Below are 23,166 nucleotides of genomic sequence, written 5' to 3'. Positions count from 1 at the left end.
TACACCAGCACCTACACCTTTGATTGGTCCAGGGTTAATGGATTCACAAAAACACTCGGCCCTGACAGTGTGCTGATAAGAAATATGATGCCTCTAGGTTCCAAACTTCCAGAATTGTGGCTTTTCTGCAACGAGGCCTTGACTTAGGTCTTCGTCTGGCCTCCGTCATGGTTCACATTTCTGCCTTGTCGGTATGGTTTCAAAGAAAAATAGTGTCTATTCCTGACGTTCATACTTTCACTCAGGGTGTCCTTCGGATTCAGCCTCCCTATGTCCCTCCTGTGGCTCCATGGGATCTGACTGTTGTGCTGAATGCCCTGCAAGAGTCTCCATTTGAGCCTCTTGAGTCGGTGGACCTTAAATGGCCAAGGTCCTGTTCTTGCTGGCTATTGCCTCTGCAAGAAGGGTGTTGTACTTAGGAGCCTTGTCCTGTCAGTCCACCGTTTCTGATATTTCACCGTGACCGGGCAGTTCTACGAACTTTACCAGGTTATTTACCTAAGGTGGTGTCATCCTTTCACCTTAACCAAGAGATTGTGGTTCCGGCCTTTATCTCTTCGGACTTGTCTCCCAAAGAGCGTTCTTTGGATGTGGTTAGGGCTCTCCATATCTATGTGGAGAGGACTGCCTCCATCAGGAGGTCGGATACCCTTTTTGTCCTGTTTGGTTTCCATAAATGTGGCTGGCCTGCAAACAAGCAAACCTTGGCCAGATGGATTAGAATGGTGATTGCACAAGATTATAAGCAGCATGGACTCCCAGCTCCTGCTGCTATTAAAGCCCATTCTAATGGGTCTGTTGGACCTTCTTGGGCGGCCCACCGCGGCGCGTCCCCAGAACAATTGCGCAAGGCGTCTACGTGGTCCTCTGTGAACACGTTTCTTAGGTACTATGCCTTTGATGCCTTCACCTCCCAGGATGCTTCCTTCTGGATGTCTGATTCTCATATTTGCTAAGGTGCATTCCCTCCCTTGAGGAACTGCTTTAGGACATCCCCAATGTTTCCCTGTGGAAACCAATGTACCCTGCTGCAGAAAAGAAGTGCTATGGTAGACTTACCATGGTTAACACTCTTTCTGCAAGGTACATTTGGTTCCACAGGGCGCCCATCCTGACGCACCTAGCTTCTTTGGGTTTGTATGGCATTAGCCGCTGGTACCTGTGGAACCCAGTGTACCTCGCAGAAAGAGTGTTAACTAATGTCATCTAAGACATGTTGTTGCCTGGCTTTACCATCTAACCACCGCTATGTAGTGCTGGTGTAATCTTTCTTGCTGTTATACCTAGCAGAAACCTGGTTGATTTTTAGTATTGGTTTATCAAATTGTTCCTCCTTCTTTGCAAATACTGTATTCTAAGATTTAAATTAGCATAGATAAGCTGAAGGCTGCATAAGCCCGAGGCCATATAAGAGCCCAATTTTTTGTGATTGGTTGTTGGTGACTAAGCAGTTGCTAGGCAGATCAGTGTTTTAGTGGGTATTTTTCCTATAGGATTGTAGGGCTGTCCATCAAGGGTTTAGGGGTTGGTCTTGGAATAATATATAAGCCATGGTCATGTGCCTCAGACTTCCTCTTGACATGTTGGAATGGTCCAGGAAGGCTGAGTACTGCTTAATTTACCTAGAGCCTGTGTAATTGTGTTATTCCATTCGTTTAGTGCTTGTTTTTCATTTATCTGCCCTCCTCTCCTCTTGTTTCCACTTGCCAGATAGCTTTCTAGGCTATTGCTACCCTTTGCACTCCCAGTTTCGTTTGCTTTAACCCCCCCCCCCCCTTCCACATGCCGCGTCCCTGCAAGTCCGCTCCCCCCTCCCATCGCCTTTTAGAGGCCGCAGTCGCTCTGCGCTCCCGTTCGCGGAGCGCTACTTCACCCGCCCTGCTTCCCACATCTGACCGGCCGCGGCGGGGTCAGGCCTCTACGGCCCGCACTGCTGCGGGTGCTGCTCGCCCGGCCAGCGGGCGCACTGCCCTGGCCGTGGCGGGTTGTGGCTCAGCCGGGTCGCGGGAGGCGTCCCCGGCTGCTGGAGCTCCCCCGGCGGCTCTCCCACCCGGCGCGGCGGCTTCCGGTGCGTCCCCCGTCTCCCTCCCGTGGCAGCTCCGGCCAGCGGCGCTGGCGCCCACGAGGTGCCCGGCGCCCGGGGCCGAGGAGGGGGGGCGGCAGTTGCCTTAGGCCTCTGCTGCAGTGGGACAGCAGAGGCTTCCTGTGCCCCCACTTATACCTTGTTCTCGGGGTTCACCCCCGGCGGCCATGGGGCTGCGGGCGGCTCGAGTCTTCGGTCCGGCGCTCTCCGTCCGCTTCCCCTGCATCCTCCCCATTTCTGCCCGGCTATATGCGCCGGCGCACGCTGGCTGCCTGACGGCCCGGGATGGGCTGCGGGGGGAGAGGGGGGCGGGTCCCGGGTGCCGGGCTTGGAGATTCGGCTGCAGCGGTTCCAACGTGCCCCCAGCTGCTGTGGCGCGGTGTGCTGGCAGCCTGTTCCCACATGTTGGGGGCGGGTTTTTTGGGGTCCCTCACTGGATTAGGGGGGGGGGGGGGGCTGATGGCCTAGGTGCCCTGTGTTTCGGACGGGTGCCCGCCTATGGTCGGGGGAGGCAGCTGATGGTGTTCCAGGTCCTTCAGGAGACGGTGAGCATGCTGTTGTTTTTTCCTTATTGTTACAGTATTCCTTTTAACCGCTGTAGTGTTACGCTGGTTCTCGTTGGCGCCCGCGCTAGTTGGCTAGGCTCATTGCGAGGCGCGTGGCGTTAGGCGTCTAGGACTGGAAGGGCGCCGGCGGCTACTTTTCCCTCCGCCCCCCCTGCGGTATGCGGGGAAGGCGGACGGGGGGGGGGCTTTGGGGGGACGGATTTCCGTACTTTCATCTGTGGTTCCGGTTTTTGGATTTTCGGCTTGTTGCATCGGGTCGCGACCTGCCGAATATCCCCGCATGGTGCAGGGGGTGGTAACGGCATTTTCTTGGGGCCGGACCACACAGTGGGGTCCCAGACCGCAGGCCGCTCGCGGTTGGCGTTTTTGTTTTGCGCTACTTAGTAGGGGGGGGGTTCCGCTTATGGCAGGGGCTAGTGCACCGTAGGTCCACTCACGTTTCGTCCCTCCTGCATATTTGCGAGGCCTGTCTCCCGTCCAGTGACGGTGCTCCAGCCACGAGCGGGTAACCTTGCCCGTGGTGGCGCGCCGGTGTTGTAAGTCCTTTCACGCTTTCCCGCATCGGGTCCGGCGGAGGGTGGTCGCTGAACCGGCTTGGGGCTCGTGTGGGCCCTATGCCGTTTTTTCCTCTCTTCCCGATTTGTGCAGCTTCCCTGTAGGGTGGGTGACCAAGGAACCCGGGCTAGTGCCGCCTTATTCTACAATTGTCATATCTTCATGGGGTTTTTCTTTTCATGCTCCATTTCCATGCGGGTAAGCGAGGGGTGGCGATCAGCAGGCATTTCGGGATGCCGGGACCTTTCTCTGTAACGCGGGTGCAGGGTGGTCGGATGCTCTGCAGGATGGTGTGATCCAAATCGGATCAAGCAGCTGGGGGTCGCTGGGTGTCCTTGGAGGCCCAGGAGGTGGTGGGTGTCTGCCCGCTGCGCCTGGCGCATGAGTATAGATGGGCCTCCGGGGGGGGGGGGGGTGACCAGTTGCTGATACAGGCGCTCGCTGGTCCTCTCACTAAGGTACAGTGTTGCTGCTGTGTTTGGGTTCGATACCCATTCCTTGGGGCGGCTGACCATGCGGCAGCCACAGGATCCGCCACGGCAGCTGTTCAGGGGATGGCCCATTGGCGGTATACTTCTTGGGTCCTATTCCTTACGGATGGGGGAGGCTGCCATGCGGCAGCCACAGGGGCCTCCACAGCAGTTATTCAGGAGCTGGGCCGTGGGGGTATACTTCTTAGGTCCTATTCCTTGCGGGTTGGGGTGGCTACCATGCGGCAGCCACAGGGTCCTCCTCGGCTGCTGTTCAGGAGCTGGCCCGTTGGCGGTATACTTCTTAGGTCCTATTCCTTGCGGATGGGGGAGGCTGCCATGCGGCAGCCACAGGGGCCTCCACAGCAGCTATTCAGGGGCTGGGCCGTTGGAGATGTACGTCTTAGGGCCTATTCCTTGCGGATTGGGGTGGCTACCTTGTGGCAGCCACGGGGTCCTCCTCGGCAGCTGTTAAGGAGCAGGGCTGTTGGGGGTATGCTTATTATAGGTCCTATCCCTGGCGGACTGGGGAGGCTGACCATGCGGCAGCCACAGGGTCTTCCACAGCAGCGGTTCAGGAGCAGGGTCGCTGGGGGTATGCTTGTTGCAGGTCCTGTTCCTGGCGGATTGGGGAGGCTACCATGTGGCAGCCACAGGGTCCCCCTCGGCAGCGGTTCCGGTGCTGGGCCGTTGGAGGTATACTTTTTAGGTCCTGTTCCTTGCGGATTGGGGAGTCTGCCATGCGGCAACCACAGGGTCCTCCACGGCGGTTGTTCAGGAGCTTGGGCGTTGGAGGTTTACTCCTTATAGGTCCTATTCCTTGCGGATTGGGGTGGCTGCTGTGCGGCAGTCACAGGGTCCCCCACGGCAGCGGTCCAGGAGCTGGGGCGTTGGGGGTGTACTTCTTAGGTCCTATTCCTTGCGGATGGGGGTGGCTACCATGCGGCAGCCACAGGGTCCTCCGCGGCAGCTATTCAGGAGGTGGTCCGCTGGAGGTATATTTGTTTTTTAGGTCCATTCCTTGCGGATGGGGGTGGCTGCCGTGCGGCAGCCATAGGGTCCCCCTCGGCAGCTATTCAAGGGGTGGTCCTTTGGAGGTACACTTCTTAGGTCCTATTCCATACGGATGGTGGTGGCTACCATGCGGAAGCCACAGGTTCCTCCACGGCGGCTATTCAGGAGGTGGGCCGTTGGAGGTATACTTTTTAGGTCCTATTCCTTGCGGATGGGGGTGGCTACCGTGCGGCAGCCACAGGGTCCTCCACGGCAGCTATTCAGGAGGTGCTCCGTGGAGGGATGCTTACTATAAGCCTTCTGCATATGGATGATGTTTAGTTGCGCCTGTTGCGCTAACCCAAAAACTTGTTTACCCGTCGGTTTTTGAACGGGTAGCGTTCAGGAATCGAGGGTGTGAAGTGAATTTTTAAATTTTCCTCCGAGGGGGCCTAATTACAATTGGCTCATCAAAGGTCCACGGGAGGTTTTTTGAGTTTTCTCCTTCACTTGGGTTAATTCTGTTATCTGTCACTTGGTTTTCCTATGTGATGTATGTCAGTGTGATGATTTTAGGGTGTTTTTCTTTTGCAGCCGTCGATGGTTTGAACAGGAATGGCTGGTTTGGCAACTCTTACATTGTTGGGCGGCAGGGCATTACTTGGCGCATAGGACAGCTGATGTTTTGGGTTATGGCTTTTAGGTGGTCAGGCATCCTCTGCTTGTACTGCGTCAGCCGCAGTTTCGACAAGGGGGAAGGCGTTCGTCTTCTCCGGCTGGAGTTTTGCTGGTTTTGTTTTACCTGGGGTTTTGGTCCTTTCAGTTACAGTAGCTTTCTTCTTTTCCTGGTTTTTATTGGTTTGGATGGCGGGGCGGTTTGTTAAACCTTTGTGGCGGGAAGTCGCTACCAACCAGCGGTCAGATGGGCATAAGTGGTCATTGTGGGGCACCCTCTTTAGAAGAACGGCAGGTGTGTCCTTACCTTGCGGTTGGACATTTAGACGTTCCCCTGTGGGAACCGAACGTTTGCCAGAGAAAAGAGTGGTGAGTCTTGCACAATGCGGGTTATGCAGGGAGGAGGCGGGGTTTGGGTACTCCCCTCCTTGGTGGTTGGATTTCATCCAAGGGACTGGAGCTGGTGTCTGGTAGCGACTTGTCCTTTGCCATCCTCCAATATAAAATCAATTCAATTACAATTATAGTTTAAATAACAGGTCAGCGATCAATAAATATCATCTGACCTTTAACTACAGCTAACCGTGTCCGTGTCGTTATTTTAGTGTGTCGTTATTTTAGTGATAAGCTAGCTTAAAGAAGTGTTTATGTCAATCGCAATAAAATTATGGGCGCCTTAGATAAGCTGAAGGCTGCATAAGCCTGAGGCCATATAAGAGCCCAATTTTTTGTGATTGGTTGTTGGTGACTAAGCAGTTGCTAGGCAGATCGGTGTTTTAGTGGGTATTTTTCCGATAGGATTATAGGGCTGTCCATCAAGGGTTTAGGGGTTGGTCTTGGAATAATATATAAGCCATGGTCATGTGCCTCAGACTTCCTCTTGCCATGTTGGAATGCCCTCCCGCCCGCCCTGATTATATATATATATATATATATATATTTATTCTTTTCCCTGCATCTTGCCTTTCTCGTGGGCTCTTGACAGCCAGATTGGCGGGAAGTCGCTACCAACCAGTGGTCAGATGGGCATAAGTGGTCATTGTGGGGCACCCTCTTTAGAAGGACGGCAGGTGTGTCCTTACCTTGCGGTTGGACATTTAGACGTTCCCCTGCGGGAACCGAACGTTTGCCAGAGAAAAGAGTGGTGAGTCCTGCACAATGCGGGTTATGCAGGGAGGAGGCGGGGTTTGGGTACTCCCCTCCTTGGTGGTTGGATTTCATCCAAGGGACTGGAGCTGGTGTCTGGTAGCGACTTGTCCTTTGCCATCCTCCAATATAAAATCAATTCAATTACAATTATAGTTTAAAGAACAGGTCAGCGATCAATAAATATCGTCTGACCTTTAACTACAGCTAACCGTGTCCGTGTCGTTATTTTAGTGTGTGTCGTTATTTTAGTGATAAGCTAGCTTAAAGAAGTGTTTATGTCAATCGCAATAAAATTATGGGCGCCTTATTGTTATCTATTAGTCCTAATTTGAACAATCCCCAGGACTCTACTCTTTATCTTATTTACCCTTGGAGATAACTTTTAACAAGGTCCTACATTTTTATTTATTTTTTTATTTTATAAATGCTCCAAACTAGCATTTGAGATCAGTGCAACATCCATGTATTATATTATTCTGTATACAATCAATTTACAAACCCTTTTAAAGCATTATAAGAAATTATTTAGTTTCCCAACTAAGGGGGTCATTCTGACCCGATCGCATGCTGCAGTTTATCGCAGCGGTGCGATCGGGTCAGAACTGCGCATGCCAGACAGCCGAAGGCCGTCGCTGCAGTGTGATCACCTCTGCCTGATTGACAGGCAGAAAAGGTTTCTGGGCGGGGGGGGGGGGGGGGGGGGGGGAGAAACAGCAGCGTTTGGCCGCCGTTTCGTGGGCGCGGTCCGGTCAACTCAGGCGTGGCCAGACCGAACGGGGGACGGCCACAGCGGCTGCGTGACGTCACTCGCTCCCGGCCAGCACGCTAAAGCAGCGCTGGTCAGGAGCTACTCTGGAAGTACAAAGGCATTGACACTGTGCAATGCCTTTGCACTTCTGTGGGGGGGGGGGGGGGGGGCACTAACATGCGGGGCGAACTAGTCCTTTGCTGGGCGTCCTCCCGCATGTCAGTGTGAATGATCGCAGCTGTGCTAAATTTAGCACAGCTACAATCATCTCGGAATGACCCCCTAAATCCTATGATTTCTGTTGCCTTCCCATCCCTCCTTATTTTCCTAAACCATTTAGACGTTATATGACGCATTGACAGCTGCTTGTATATCATTGGTATTTTATTGTTTGGTAGTGATTATTTTCATACAACCAGTTATAGTGCAAGGTGACCTTGAAAACATTTAAAAAACAAAAACAAAAAAAACAACAAGAAAAAAGCACAGCAATTCCCAGGACAATCAGCATTTAGTTGGTAAAAATCAGTAATAGGTTTACATTGGGGTAGAACTGCAATAGAAGAAGCAGCGGACATATCCTAGTATAATGTATGCGTTACTGGGTGAGTATACATTGCTACATTGCAAAGCTGAACTGGTTGCTCAGTCCCCTAAAGGAGAAAGTCACTAAGGGCTAGATTTTCTAACCCGCGGTATGTCAAAGCCACAGATGATTGGCAGCGTTAATCAATAGGGCCTGATGTAATTCTGTCCGAGTTGGCCGGAGGAGCAGGTTGCAAAACCATGCATCATAAATGATTGCCGCTTTAAAAAAACATCTCAATTCAGACAGACACCCACACCACCGGCCAACCCGGATGGCATTACATCCAGCCCACAATTTTTAAAATGGCAACAGAAATAAATGCTAAACCAGGGTGATTTAGCATTTATCTCTGTCAGGAGGTCAAGGCCAAACGTATTCTTAAAGTCTTTTTCTCTTAGTTCGTTGAACCGGAAAAAGAAACAGAATTGTGGACTATAGTGCAGTACCTTGGGTTAAGGATTTTATTACACATCACACACGATGAAAAACAACATTAAGAACATCCCAAGTTAAAATGACACTTAAAATGTACAGCATCTGCTGTTAGGCATTCTTGAGTGGACTTAATCCGACATAGATAAGGCAGTGGGTAATTACCAGATGTAGGTGAATAACAGGCAAAAAGCAGTTCCACAGGCGTGTAACACCAGACTTTTCCGGCTGCAGCAGGAGAGTTCTCTGATGTAGATAAGCCTTCCTACTCTGGCATAGATGATTCCACGTTCTTCTCCAGTCAGATGAGTCCACTGGGGCACCCACGCGTTCCGACCCTGCCTGGGTCTTTCTCAAGGTCAGCTCCCTTTGTGAATCATCTTCACAAAGGGACCTGACCTTGAGAAAGACCCAGGCAGGGTCGGAATGCGTGGGTGCCCCAGTGGACTCATCTGACTGGAGAAGAACGTGGAATCATCTATGCCAGAGTAGGATGGCTTATCTACATCAGAGAACTCTCCTGCTGCAACCGGAAAAGTCTGGTGTTACACGCCTGTGGAACTGCTTTTTGCCTGTTATTCACCTACATCTGGTAATTACCCACTGCCTTATCTATGTCGGATTAAGTCCACTCAAGAATGCCTAACAGCAGATGCTGTACATTTTAAGTGTCATTTTAACTTGGGATGTTCTTAATGTTGTTTTTCATCGTGTGTGATGTGTAATAAAATCCTTAACCCAAGGTACTGCACTATAGTCCACAATTCTGTTTCTTTTTCCGGTTCGACGAACTAAGAGAAAAAGTCTTTAAGAATACGTTTGGCCTTGACCTCCTGACAGCGCTTACCCAGTGGTATCCTATATGTTGTATTGTTTGTGTATTGTGAGGGTGGAGAGACCTCAATAGTGATACCCGGACCAGCAGCTGTGACAGCGCACTGACATCTACCAAATTGGTATTTAGCATTTATCTCTGTTGCTGCTTTAAATTCATCAGTCAAAACCGCCATTCCTCTGCAGCTTTGACAGACCGAGATTTATTACATCTAGCACCAAGTCTTTACGATGCTTTATTACTGCCAGTACTTTCTACTATAGTATACAATGCATGGTATTATTTCCTGGCCTCATTTGTGATGTATATTAAGTATATCTAATATCCCATTGGTTTTTAAAACTGATTGAAGTTTACTTTTTACTGTGCTGACATTTTTGCACATAAAAAAAACTTTGCTGCAATTTTTTCTTTGCTGTAGACATAATTTGCATTACTTTTACTTATGTTTATTTCAATAAGTACTGCACAACTGACGTTTTGCTTCCCATAAATAGATTTCCCGTATAATCCGCACTGGCAACGCTCTGCTAGTAGGAGTGGGGGGATCAGGAAAACGCAGTCTGTCCAGGCTGGCTGCTTTTATTGCAGCATATAGAATATTCCAGATCACACTTACCAAGTAAGTCAGCTTCTAAACTTCATCTTCTAAAGCCACCAATCAGATTCTGCCTAGATAAACTGACTTGTTGCTATGGGCAACACCACAACTGGCCTCCTTAGAAAAAAGCTAATTTGTATTACTGCATGGGCTTACTTAATCCCAAATAACAAACACCAGCATCTATATACAGGTACAGCAATAGTGATAACAAAAGCAGAAATCCTGTTTTTGCATTTGCAACACATTCGTAAGCCAGGCCAACACATCCGATGGAGTTCTCCTTACTCTGTAGAAAGTAACTCTTTCCAGGGCTTAGCCCTCATGGTATTTTGTGTCATGCTTTGGCAAACCCATCCTCAAAAAATGTATGCCCCCCTTCCCCCCCACCCCACCCCCATACCCCTCAAGAAAGGAGTACATCTGAAAGACAGAGATAAGATGCATACTGAGGGAGGTGCATTTCACGTGGATGGGACATACTATTCCCTAGACATTCGGTGACATCCTAACACAGTAATATGTATGACCAGAAACACTAAGAACTATAATAGGAAAAACACAGATGGCTACATCCATATTATTATACCTCATGTATTTGCAGAAATCTGATTATTTTATACTGCTTTATGTTCATAGATCTTATGGCGTCATTAATCTGATGGATGACTTAAAGATGCTCTTCAGAACAGCTGGTGCAGAAGGAAAGGGAGTGACTTTTATTTTTACAGATAATGATATAAAAGATGAATCTTTCCTGGAATATATAAATAATGTTCTCTCTTCAGGAGAGGTAAACTTATTACCCTGTCCATAAACCAAAGATGCCTCATTTATCATTACTGTATTCACTGGGCATTTCATATATGACACTTGTACTGTATATTGTGTATGACTTAGGAGTATATTCAATAAAAGTCGGATCCATTCCGACATGCAGCGGCCAGGAGTGCAGATGGCGGCGGTGGTAAGCTGGGCAGTGGGGAGAGCAGAGACCGGCGGCCGGAGCTGGCTGCAGTGAGACATGTCTGTGAAGGCGCTGCAGGGAAAGAGGTGCCTGTGGGCCATGGGGGGGAGCAGAGATCGGCGGCCGGCTGGGGGAGCTGGCTGTGGGGGGACATGTCTGCGGTGGTCGGGGAGGCACTGCAGAGAGAGACCTCTCCCCCTGCAGCGCCTCCTCCGCCGCCACAGACATGTCCCCCCGCAGCCAGCTCCTCCTACCGGCCGCTGATCTCTGCTCCCCCCCGCGCCCCGCAGCACCTCTTGTCTCCTCACCTCAATCCGATTTATTTTCAAGTCCGATTGAGTTTGTCGGAAAGGGGGCCAAAACCTGTCAGATTTGGCCCCATTTCTAATAGAAGCACGTGTATCGGCGGCTATTCCGCCGATCCACATGTTTTCCCTACAAGTCTGGAATTCCCGACTTGTCGGAAAAAATCAGCCCCTATTGAATAGGTCGGAACCCCTTCCGACCTATTTCTGTCAGAAGCTACCATCTTTCCAACAAGACGGCAGCTTCCGACAGTTATTGAATACACCCCTTAGTCTGTATACGGAGCAGAACAGAACTTGTATTGGAACAAGGCTGTGGCTGTTACATTGTAGCATTTCGTCTCCAGAATCACTCGAACAAAGATATACAAGTGTCATATATCAAATTAATCAGCACAGTCTCCTTCTAGTGCGTCCTAGTCGCATTGCTACTAAGATGCATTTTTGCTAAAAAAAAAAAAAGAAGCAAAAAGAGACGCCCGACGCTAGTAGATTCTCATGCGACCTGGTGTACCAAGAGGGGCTGCTGGCGTGACTGCAGCAAAGATGTATGAGGACACAGCTGTATGTGTAGTCTGAAATTACTATGATATTTACTGTACATAGCACCGATGTTAAAGCCTGCTATGCTAGGCCTGTAGGTGTTACAGTATGATAGCTCTCAAGACCATTTTTTTTATACACAGATACTGTTTAGTACAAATTATCTTATAACTCTGGGTGATTTCATTGTTCATTAATGTGCTGCCACATTGTGCTAGCAAGAATAAGGTGCAAGCGTAATCTGCATGTGACACATATAAACGCTATGGCGGCGTTTCCCAACCACCGCCATTACAGTCCAGGTTTTAAGAATATCCATGCTTAAGTAAGTATGGTGAAATCAAATTGCCTGAGGTACTAATCAAGTCACCAGTGCTCAGTCATGATATCCTTAGATCCTGGCCTGTAATGGCGGAGTGTGGGAAACTCTGCACTATGGGTTTCTTATGAGGTTCACGTACTGTATACCCTCAGGTGGCATACACTGAGTGCACTGTCACCCTTTTACATATTTATCCAGAATGCATGTTGCTTTCAGTAGCTGTTTATTTCAGTGAGGTTTCCAGTAAGCGCACAAACATTTACAAACCCCATTGAACTGAATGCAGGGGCGTAACTCTGGGAGGCAACGGAGTCATCCGCCGCCGGGCTCCTGCTCTGAAGGGGGGCACCTCTCCTCCCATTCTGTGACACCATTGAATTAAGTGAGCTGCTACTCTCTTATCAGTAACCTATTGCCTCACTGGTCCCTGCACCTTACAAATCACACCCTTTTTATTATACTTTAGATACACATTTTACAAGTGTCATACCCGGGATTAGAAACCATCACCTATTACACTGGAAGCAGACACCTTACTGATGAAGCTATTTGCTCCTGTGTAGGAAATATGAGAATTCTAACTATATGAAGTTACTTCTCTGACAATTACACGTAACTTCGTATAGTAAGAATTCTCATACTTCCTCTACAGGAGCAAATAGCTCCATCAGTAAAGTGTCTGCTGTCAGTGTAACAGGTCATGGGTTCTAATCCTGGGTATGACTGCTAAGAAATGTGTGATTTAAAATAAAAGACAATGAAATGTATATATACAGTATATACCGTACTTGTTTTTCAGAACAACACACACACACACATAAACAAATAAATAAATAAATATAGGGGGTGCACCAATATTTATCTCGCCTCCGGGCTACTGGGACGAACTTACGCCACTGACTGAATGGGATATTGAAATTAAATAGAGAAGCTCGGTATCATGCTGAGTATCCTCCCAAAGACTAAGAGCTCTGCGCTGGAAGGTGCTGGTGCTCATCCCATATCTCCCACAATGTCATTTCTGGGTTACTGAGGAATATAATACTTTGCCATCTCAGTAGTCCTTGTAGAATGGTAGTGTAACAGGTCTATAAAAACTCAATTGCATTATATTGAAATAGTATTTGGGGTTTTAGGAGGAGCTTTCCGCACAGTATTAACAGTAAGAAGATATTATTATATCAACAATACAATAGAAATTCAATGTTCCATATAGCTGTAATCCAATTGCACAGGTTGGTGGTATTCCCCGGAATCATAAAATACATAAAGTTCAAAAGCGGGGGATTCTCTGCAAGAATGCAGGGAAAGAAGAAAGCTTCCTTTATGGGAGCACTCTTATAAATGGCTAATCTCATAGTTAATTACTGTAGTTTATGAAAATCTTTAAAGATTATATTTTAAATATCCATAGCAGCAAAAGCCAACTATAAATCATGAGATAGATATAATGGATGCTGTTATGTGACCGGGAGGCAGGTCACTATACTGACGCCGCGATCCCGAAGGCTGAAGAGCTCGACAGTTGGCATGCCGACTAACAGGGACTTTTCCCACTCATGGGTGTCCATAGTACCTGTGGCAGGCGCAAGTCTCCAATGTAAAGTTAGTGGCAGCTGGAGCATGCATACTCCCGCATGCACTACGCAGCAACAAAAGAGAGGACACATCTGTACCTCAGTCAGTTTGATTGTTTAAGTGAGGAAGTAGTCCTGGAGAGGCTAAGTAACATATAGATTAATAAATCACCGGGCCCAGATGGTTTTAACCCGAGGGTTATTATGGAGCTTAGGCACAGCTAGCAAAACCCTTACACTTGATTTTCTATAGTTCAATTAGCTTAGGTATGGTACAGAGGGAGTGGTGTATAGCAGAAGTAGTGCCCTTATTTAAAAAGGGATCTAAAAATCATCCTGGGAACTATAGACCAGTTAGTATAACCTCTATAGTGGGTAAAATATTGGAAGGAATTTTGAGGGATAGCATACAGGATTATCTGCATCTTAATAAGATTATTAGCAAGCGTCAGCACGGGTTTGTAAGGGACAGATCATGTCAAACTAACTTTATTAGCTTCTACGAGGAAGTGAGCGATAATCTCGACCCAAGCAATGCAGTGGATGTTGTCTTTTTAGATTTTGCAAAAGCCTTCGATACAGTGCCTCACAGGAAATTGATCATCAATCAAGAGAACTTGGCATAGGATATAATATTTGTACATGGATAGGTAATTGGCTGGATTACAGAGTACAAAGAGTAGTGGTCAACGGGACGTTCTCCAGCTGGGTACCAGTAGTCAGCGGAATACCACAAGGGTCCGTACTTGGCCCACTACTGTTCAATAAATTTATTAATGATCTAGGAATAGGTCTGGGAAGCACAGTGTCAATCTTTGCAGATGATACCAAACTGTGTAAGGTAATTAATTCAGAAAGCGATGTGGAGTCTCTACAGAATGACTCATTAAAACTTGAAACCTGGGCGTCTAAATGGGGAATGAGGTTCAATATTGAAAAATGCAAAGTTATGCACTTTGGGATTAAAAACAAACTTGCATCCTACACACTTAATGGGGAAAATATAGGGGTAGCAGTAGTGGAAAAAGGTTTGGGGGTGCTCATAGATAATAGGCTTAATAACAGTCAACAATGTCAAAATGCAGCAAAGAAGGCAAGTAAAGTGCTCGCATGCATAAAACAGGGTATTGAGACAAGGGACGAGGATGTAATCCTGCCGCTGTACAAATAATTGGTATGTCCGCACCTGGAATATTGTGTTTAATTTTGGACACCATATCATAAAAAAGATATCGGGGAACTCGAAATAGTGCAAAGGCGAGCTATTAAGCTGATAAAATGGTTAGATACATTGGAGTATGAGGAGAGGCTTACTAGGTTAAATATGTATTCCCTTGAAAAGTGGAGACTAAGAGGAGACATTAATATCTTTAAATATGTAAAGGGTCAATACAAAGAGTTAGCAGGGGATCTGTTTATTAATAGAAGTCTGTATAGGACACGTGGGCACTCACTGAGGCTAGAGGACAGAAAATTCCGTACACAACGTAGGAAAGGGTTCTTCACCGTAAGGGCAATAAGGATTTGGAACTCCCTGTCGGAGAAGATAATAATGGCGGACTCGGTAAATCATACTTACCTACTCTCCCGGAAGCTGCGGGAGGCTCCTGCTTTCTCTTACGTCCTAGAGGATGCTGGGGAGTCCAAAAGGACCATGGGGGTATAGACGGGATCCGCAGGAGCTTGGGCACACCAAAAAGACTTAAGACTGGGTGTGAACTGGCTCCTCCCTCTATGCCCCTCCTCCAGACCCCAGTTAGACTTTGTGCCCAGGAGTGACTGGATGCACACTAGGGGAGCTCTCCTGAGTTTCTCTAGGAAAAGACTTTTTGTTAGGTTTTTTATTTTCAGGGAGCCCTGCTGGCTACAGGCTCCCTGCAGCGTGGGAGTGAGGGGAGAGAAGCAGACCTACTTCTGTGAGTTTCAAGGCTCTGCTTCTCGGCTACTGGACACCATTAGCTCCAGAGGGTTCGATCACTTGGTGTGCCTAGCTGCTTGTTCCCGGAGCCACGCCGTCACCCCCTCACAGAAGCCAGAAGTCAGAAGTCGGGTGAGTATGAGAAGAACAGAAGACTTCAGGACGGCAGAAGACTTCAGTGACGGAAGGTAAAGCACAGCGGTAACGCTGTGCTCCATGCTCCCACACACAGATCACCAACGCTTGTCACTGGGTGCAGGGAGCTGGGGGGGGCGCCCTGGGGGGCATGTTACTGAGGTTACTGAGCCGGCAAAAGATCGTAGGTGCAGAGGCACTTTATTACAGACCCCCGCCGGGCATTTTTTGTATGTTAAAATTTGGCGGGCCGAGGCCGTCGGGAAGGGGGCGGAGCTTCGGTCCGCGGCTCACTCGCGCGCCATTTTCTCCCTACACAGCACTGAGGGAGAGACGCTGCCGGGACCTCCACGTGTTCTGCAAGTATAAGGGGCTTCTCCAGTGGGGAGCCGCTGTGGGGTACCAGTTGTGAACTATAAGGCAGCGCGGGGTACACTTAATCTTCTGTGTCCCAATACAGGCGCTGGGGTGTGAGCTGGCATACTCCCTCTGTCTCCTCTTCTGGGCTGAATTGTGGGCCTGTCACCTGCTGGGACGGTTCTGGGTGTTGTGGGTGTCGGTACTGTGTATCGACATGTCGGAACCTGAATGTTATTCACCAGAGGAGGTTATAGGAGGTGGGGATGCGGGGCTAGAGCTAGCACTGTCGACGCAGCCGACTCCTGATTTACTAGCACTCCTTACTACAATAAATTCCAATGTAGCTTCTTTATCTAAGAGGTTAGATAAGTCTGAGTCACAGACCCAGGTGTGGAAGAAATCTATGGAGGAGGCTTTATCTCAGGTACAGACCCCATCCGGGTCCCATAAGAGGCCTTTTACTCAGGTGGGGGATACGGATACCGACACGGACTCTGATTCCGAGGTCGATTTCACTGAGGCGGCGTTACATCCACGTTTGGTTAAGAGTATTCAGTACATGATTGTGGCTATAAAGGATGTGTTGCACATTTTTGATGAACCTGCGGTGCAGGAAACAAGGATTTGCTTATTCAAGTGGAAGAAACCTGAGGTAAAGTTTCCCCCTCTCATGAAATGAATACTCTTTGTGAAAAGGCTTGGGAATCGCCGGATAAGAAATGGCAGATTTCCAAGAGGATTTTTATGGCGTATCCTTTTCCCTCTGATGACAGGGAAAAATGGAGACATCTCCAACTGTTGAAAAAGCTCTATCCCGTTTGTCTAAGAAGGTGGCGCTTCAGGATCCGGCGGATCGCATGTTGGAGACGTGTCTGAAGTCCATTTTCGCTAATACGGGTGCATTGCTCAGACCTGCTGTGGCGTCGGTATGGGTGAGTAGTGCTATTGCTAAATGGGCGGAGAATTTAGCTAGTGACATGGATACTCTTGATAAAGATAATGTCCTTCTAACTCTTGGTTACATTAAGGACGCTGAAGATTACCTGAAGGACGCAGCAAGGGACGTCTGTCTCTTGGGATCAAGGACCAATGCCATGTCGATATCTGCCAGGAGGGCCTTGTGGATCCATCAATGGAATGCTGATGCCGACTCCAAGAGGTCTATGGAAGCTCTACCCTTTAAAGGTACGGTCTTGTTTGGGGACGGCCTGGCGGACCTAGTCTCGACCGCGACTGCGGGTAAGTCCTCTTTTCTTCCTTATGTTCCCACACAACAGAAGAAGGCACCACATCAGCAAATGCAGTCCTTTCGTCACAATAAATACAGGCGTGGAAAGGGTTCGTCTTTCCTCGCTTTAAAGGGTAGAGGACGGGGAAGAAAAATTCCTGCAACCTCAGGTGCACAGGACCAGAAGTCCTCCCCGGCTGCTACCAAGTCCACCACATGACGCTGGGGCTTCCCTGGGAGAGTCCGGACCGGTGGGGGGCCGTCTTCAGGTATTCAGCCAGGTCTGGATTCAATCAGACCTGGATCCTTGGGTGTTAGAAATAGTGTCTCAAGGATACAAACTGGAGTTTCAGGAGATGCCCCCTCACCGGTTCTTCATTTCGGCATTACCAGTGGTTCTTCCGGATAGGGAGGTGGTCCGGGCGGCCATTCAAAAATTGTGTCTACAGAGGGTCATTGTTCCCGTCCCTCCGTCCCAGCGGGGGGAGGGGTTCTACTCGAGCCTCTTTGTGGTACCGAAACCGGACGGTTCGGTCAGACCAATTCTAAATCTAAAATCCCTCAATCCATACTTGAAAGTTTTCAGGTTCAAGATGGAATCCCTTCGAGCGGTGATTGCCAGCCTGGAGGGGGAAGATTTTATGGCGTCAGTCGACATAAAGGATGCCTACTTACATGTGCCGATATATCCTCCGCATCAGGCTTTCCTCAGGTTTGCGATACAGGATTCTCATTACCAATTTCAGACGTTACCGTTTGGGCTTTCCACGGCTCCGAGGATTTTCACCAAGGTCATGGCGGAAATGATGGTTCTTCTTCGCAAACAAGGGGTTTCAATTATCCCGTACTTGGACGATCTCCTGATAAAGGCGAGGTCCAAGGAACGATTGCTGACAAGTGTGGTAGAGTTGTCTCTATCGATTCTGCGACAACACGGATGGGTCCTCAATTTGCCGAAATCCCAGTTGATTCCGACCACTCGGCTTCCTTTTCTGGGCATGATTCTGGACAAGGAGTTACAGAAGGTATTCCTTCCAGAAGAAAAGGCTCTGGAATTGCAGACGATGGTCAGAGAACTTCTGAAGCCGACGAGTGTGTCGATCCATCATTGTACTCGGGTTCTGGGGAAGATGGTTGCGGCGTACGAAGCTATTCCATACGGCAGATTTCACACCCACGTGTTTCAGTGGGACTTGCTGAGCAAATGGTCCGGGTCTCACCTACACATTCACCGGAAGATAAGTCTATCTCCCAGAGCCAGAATTTCTCTCCTGTGGTGGCTACAAGCTCATCACCTCCTGAGGGGACGCCGATTCGGTATCCAGGATTGGGTACTTCTGACAACAGATGCAAGTCTCCGGGGCTGGGGCGCAGTCACCCAAGGAAGAAATTTCCAGGGAAAATGGTCGCTCCAGGAAGCCTGTCTCCACATAAATGTTCTAGAGTTAAGAGCCATTTACAACGGCCTGCTCCAAGCAAGAAGTCTTCTTCAGGGTCGACCGGTCCTGGTACAGTCAGACAACATCACAGCGGTGGCCCATATAAACCGGCAAGGCGGATCGAGGAGCAGAGCAGCAATGGCGGAGGCCACAAAGATACTTCGCTGGGCGGAACAACACGTCAGCGCACTGTCAGCAGTTTTCCTACCGGGGGTGGACAACTGGGAAGCGGATTTCCTCAGCAGACACGACCTCCATCCGGGAGAGTGGGCTCTGCACCAAGAGGTATTTGCAGAAGTGACAAGACGCTGAGGAATTCCGTTGATAGACATGATGGCGTCTCGGCTCAACAAGAAGCTCCCGAGGTATTGTTCCAGGTCAAGGGACCCACAAGCCACGGCGGTGGACGCCCTGGTGTCTCCGTGGGTCTTCCAGTCTGTGTATGTGTTCCCTCCTCTTCCTCTCATTCCAAAGGTGCTGGGGATCATTCGTTGAGCAAGGGTTCAGGCGATTTTCGTCGTCCCAGACTGGCCAAGAAGGGCCTGGTACCCGGATCTTCAGGACTTACTGGTGGAAGATCCTTGGCCGCTTCCTCTAAGAGAGGATCTGTTGTTACAGGGTCCATGCGTGTTTCCGGACTTACCGCGGCTGCATTTGATGGCATGGAGGTTGAGCGCCAGATCTTAGCTCGTAAGGGTATTCCCAGGGAGGTCATTCCAACTCTCATTAAGGCTTGGAAAGAGGTTACGGCGAAACACTATCACCGTATCTGGAGGAAATACGTTTCCTGGTGTGAGGTTAAAAAGACTCCTGCGGAGGATTTTCACTTGGGTCGTTTTCTCCACTTTTTACAGGCGGGTGTAGATGCAGGCCTGAAATTGGGTTCCATCAAAGTCCAAATTTCGGCTTTGTCTATTTTCTTTCAAAAAAGAGTTAGCTGCCCTCCCAGAGGTTCAGACTTTTGTAAAGGGTGTAATGCATATCAATCCACCGTTTGTACCGCCTGTAGCGCCATGGGACCTTGATGTCGTCTTACGGTTCCTCATGTCTTCCTGGTTTGAACCTTTGCGGACGGTTGAATTAAAATTTCTCACTTGGAAGGTAGTTATGCTTTTGGCGCTGGCATCTGCCAGGCGAGTATCGGAATTGGCAGCTTTATCTCATAAGAGTCCGTACTTGATTTTTCATGCGGATAGGGCGGAATTGAGGACTCATCAACAATTTCTACCGAAGGTGGTTTCGTCATTTCACCATAACCAACCTATTGTGGTTCCGGTAGCTATGGAAGAAGTGGCGATTCCAAAATCTCTGGATGTTGTAAGAGCGTTAAAAGTTTACGTTTCTAGAACAGCTGTTACTAGGAAAACTGAAGCGTTGTTTGTTTTGTATGCGGCCAACAAGCTTGGTCATCCCGCGTCAAAACAGAGTATTGCACGCTGGATTTGTAGTACGATCCAGCAAGCTCATTCTTCGGTGGGGTTGCCGGTGCCGAAGTCGGTTAAAGCCCATTCTACCAGAAAGGTGGGCTCATCTTGGGCGGCTGTCCGAGGTGTTTCGGCACTACAGCTTTGCCGAGCGGCTACTTGGTCGGGTTCGAACACTTTTGCTAAATTCTATAAGTTCGATACCCTGGCCGATGAGGACCTGGCGTTTGCTCAGTCGGTGCTGCAGAGTCGTCCGCACTCTCCCGCCCGTTCTGGAGCTTTGGTATAATCCCCATGGTCCTTAGTAGAGGGAGCTGATAAGCACTACCCTCACATGCTGTCTACACTCCCTGGCTGCACTACCCATGTTGGCACAATCAGTTTGGCACCAATAAGATTGATTTGAGGGAGGATTGTCTGAGCACTTGTTTTTCTCTTACATCCTAGAGGATGCTGGGGACTCCGTAAGGACCATGGGGTATAGACGGGCTCCGCAGGAGACATGGGCACTCTAAAGACTTTAGAATGGGTGTGCACTGGCTCCTCCCTCTATGCCCCTCCCCCAGACCTCAGTTAGATCCTGTGCCCAGAGGAGACTGGGTGCACTGCAGGGGAGCTCTCCTGAGTTTCTCTGAAAAGACTTTTGTTAGGTTTTTTATTTTCAGGGAGCGCTGCTGGCAACAGGCTCCCTGCATCGTGGGACTGAGGGGAGAGAAGCAGACCTACTTAAATGATAGGCTCTGCTTCTTAGGCTACTGGACACCATTAGCTCCAGAGGGTCGGAACGCAGGTCTCACCCTCGCCGTTCGTCCCGGAGCCGCGCCGCCGTCCTCCTCACAGAGCCGGAAGATAGAAGCCGGGTGAGTATTAAGAAGAAAAGAAGACTTCAAAGGCAGCAGAAGACTTCAGATCTTCACTGAGGTAACGCGCAGCGGTAACGCTGCGCGCCATTGCTCCCACACATACACACACAGCGGGCACTGTAAGGGTGCAGGGCGCAGGGGGGGCGCCCTGGGCAGCAATATTAACCTCAAGGGACACTGGCATATAGGTAGATACTGCGGAGGCGGTATATTAAAAAAACCCCGCCAGAATAAATAATTTGAGCGGGACCAAAGCCCGCCGCTGAGGGGGCGGAGCTTAATCCTCCAGCACTAACCAGCGCCATTTTCTCCACAGCACACTGCAGAGAAGCTGGCTCCCCGGACTCTCCCCTGCTGAACACGGTTACAGAGGGCAAAAAAGAGGGGGGGGGGGGCACATTTAATTGGCGCAGTGAGTGTAATTGTATATATTTATATAAAAGCGCTGTACTAACTGGGATTTTATTCCAGTGTCCGGTGGCGCTGGCTGTGTGCTGGCATACCCTCTCTCTGTCTCTCCAAAGGGCTTTATTGGGGGACTGTCTCCATTTAGATATATCCCTGAGTGTGTGGGGGTGTCGGTACGTGTGTGTCGGCATGTCTGAAGCGGAAAGCTCATCTAAGGAGGAGGTGGAGCAGATGATTGTGGTGTCTCCGTCGGCTTGGGTTTGTAGCGCTGTAGCAGCTTGGGCAGATACCTTGTCAGCTGACATTGATACCCTAGATAGGGATACCATTTTATTGATTTTAGGTCACATTAAAGACGCAGTCTTATATGTGAGGGACGCTCAGAGAGACGTTGGCTTGCTAGGTTCGAGAGCCAACGCCATGGCGATTTCTGCTATGTGAGCCCTGTGGACCCGCCAATGGACGGGTGATGCCGACTCAAATGGGAGTTTTGCCTTACAAGGGTGAGGTTTTATTTGGGGAAGGTCTCGCGGACCTGGTTTCCACAGCTACCGCGGGTAAATCTACTTTTTTACCTTATGTTCCCCCACAGCAAAAGAAACCACCACAATATCAGATGCAGTCCTTTCAGACGCATAAGTCCAGAAGAGGTCGGGGCCCTTCCTTCCTCGTCCAGAAGAGGTCGGGGCCCTTCCTTCTTCGCCAGAGGTAAGGGTAGAGGGAAAAGAATGCCTGCTACGGCTAGTTCCCAGGAGCAGAAGTCCTCCCCGGCTTCTACTAAATCCACCGCATGACGCTGGGGCTCCACTGAGGGAGTCCGCCCCGGTGGGGGCACGTCTTCGACTCTTCAGCCACGTCTGGGTTCAATCAGACGTGGATCCTTGGGCGATGGAAATTGTATCCCAAGGATACAAGCTGGAATTCGAAGAGGTGCCTCCCCCAGAGAGGGAAATAGTTTTAGCTGCAATTCAAAAGCTGTATCAACAGCAAGTGATTGTCAAGGTTCCCCTAGTTCAACAGGGGAAGGGGTACTATTCAACCCTGTTTGTGGTTCCGAAACCGGATGGCTAAGTCAGGCCCATTCTAAATCTAAAATCCCTAAACCTGTACTTTAAAAAGTTCAAATTCAAGATGGAATCACTCCGGGCGGTTATCTCCAGCCTGGAAGGGGGGGATTTTATGGTGTCACTAGACATAAAGGATGCATACCTTCATGTCCCCATATATCCTCCTCATCAGGCGTACCTGAGATTCGCTGTACAGGACTGTCATTACCAGTTTCAGACGTTGCCGTTTGGGCTTTCCACGGCCCGAGGATTTTCACCAAGGTAATGGCGGAAATGATGGTGCTCCTGCGCAGGCAGGGAGTCACAATTATCCCGTACTAGGACGATCTCCTGATAAAAGTGAGATCGAGAGATCAGTTGCTGAAAAGCGTGTCGCTCTCCCTGAGAGTGCTGCAGCAACATGTCTAGATTCTAAATCTACCAAAGTCACAGTTGGTTCCAACGACTCGGCTATCTTTCTTAGGCATGATTCTGGACACGGAAGAAAAGAGGGTTTTTCTCCCAATGGAAAAAGCCCAGGAACTCCAGAACATGGTCAGAGACCTGTTAAGACCGAAAAGGGTGTCGGTCCATCAATGCACTCGTGTACTGGGAAAAATGGTGGCGACCTACGAGGCCATCCCCTTCGGCAGATTTCATGCAAGGACATTTCAGTGGGACCTTCTGGACAAGTGGTCCGGGTCTCATCTTCAAATTCATCAGAAAATAAGCCTGTCCCCCAGGGCCAGGGTGTCTCTCCTGTGGTGCCTGCAGAGTGCTCACATTTTAGAGGGTCGCAGGTTCGGCATTCAAGACTGGGTTCTGGTGACCACGGACCCGAGCCTCCGAGGATGGGGAGCAGTCACACAAGGAAGAAATTTTCAGGGAACAAGGTCAAGCCAGGAGGCTTATCTACACATCAACATACTGGAATT

The 23,166-nt window shown here is 49.3% G+C and overlaps 1 protein-coding gene across 1 annotated transcript in view; it reads left to right on the top strand.

The window, feature by feature from the left end:
• DNAH8 (dynein axonemal heavy chain 8) overlaps positions 1-23,166 on the top strand; it is a 1,853,457-nt gene that overhangs the window by 1,455,028 nt on the left and 375,263 nt on the right. Inside the window, exons 62-63 of the mRNA XM_063918852.1 lie at positions 9,593-9,717; positions 10,336-10,489. Of these exons, the coding sequence (XP_063774922.1) occupies positions 9,593-9,717; positions 10,336-10,489 (279 nt within the window). The remainder of the gene's footprint in view (positions 1-9,592; positions 9,718-10,335; positions 10,490-23,166) is intronic.

The sequence above is a fragment of the Pseudophryne corroboree genome, chromosome 4 (assembly GCF_028390025.1).
Source record: "Pseudophryne corroboree isolate aPseCor3 chromosome 4, aPseCor3.hap2, whole genome shotgun sequence".
Classification (NCBI taxonomy): Eukaryota; Metazoa; Chordata; class Amphibia; order Anura; family Myobatrachidae; genus Pseudophryne; species Pseudophryne corroboree.
The sequence above is the reverse complement of the archived record's forward strand: the minus strand, read 5'-3'. Positions and strand labels throughout refer to the sequence as shown.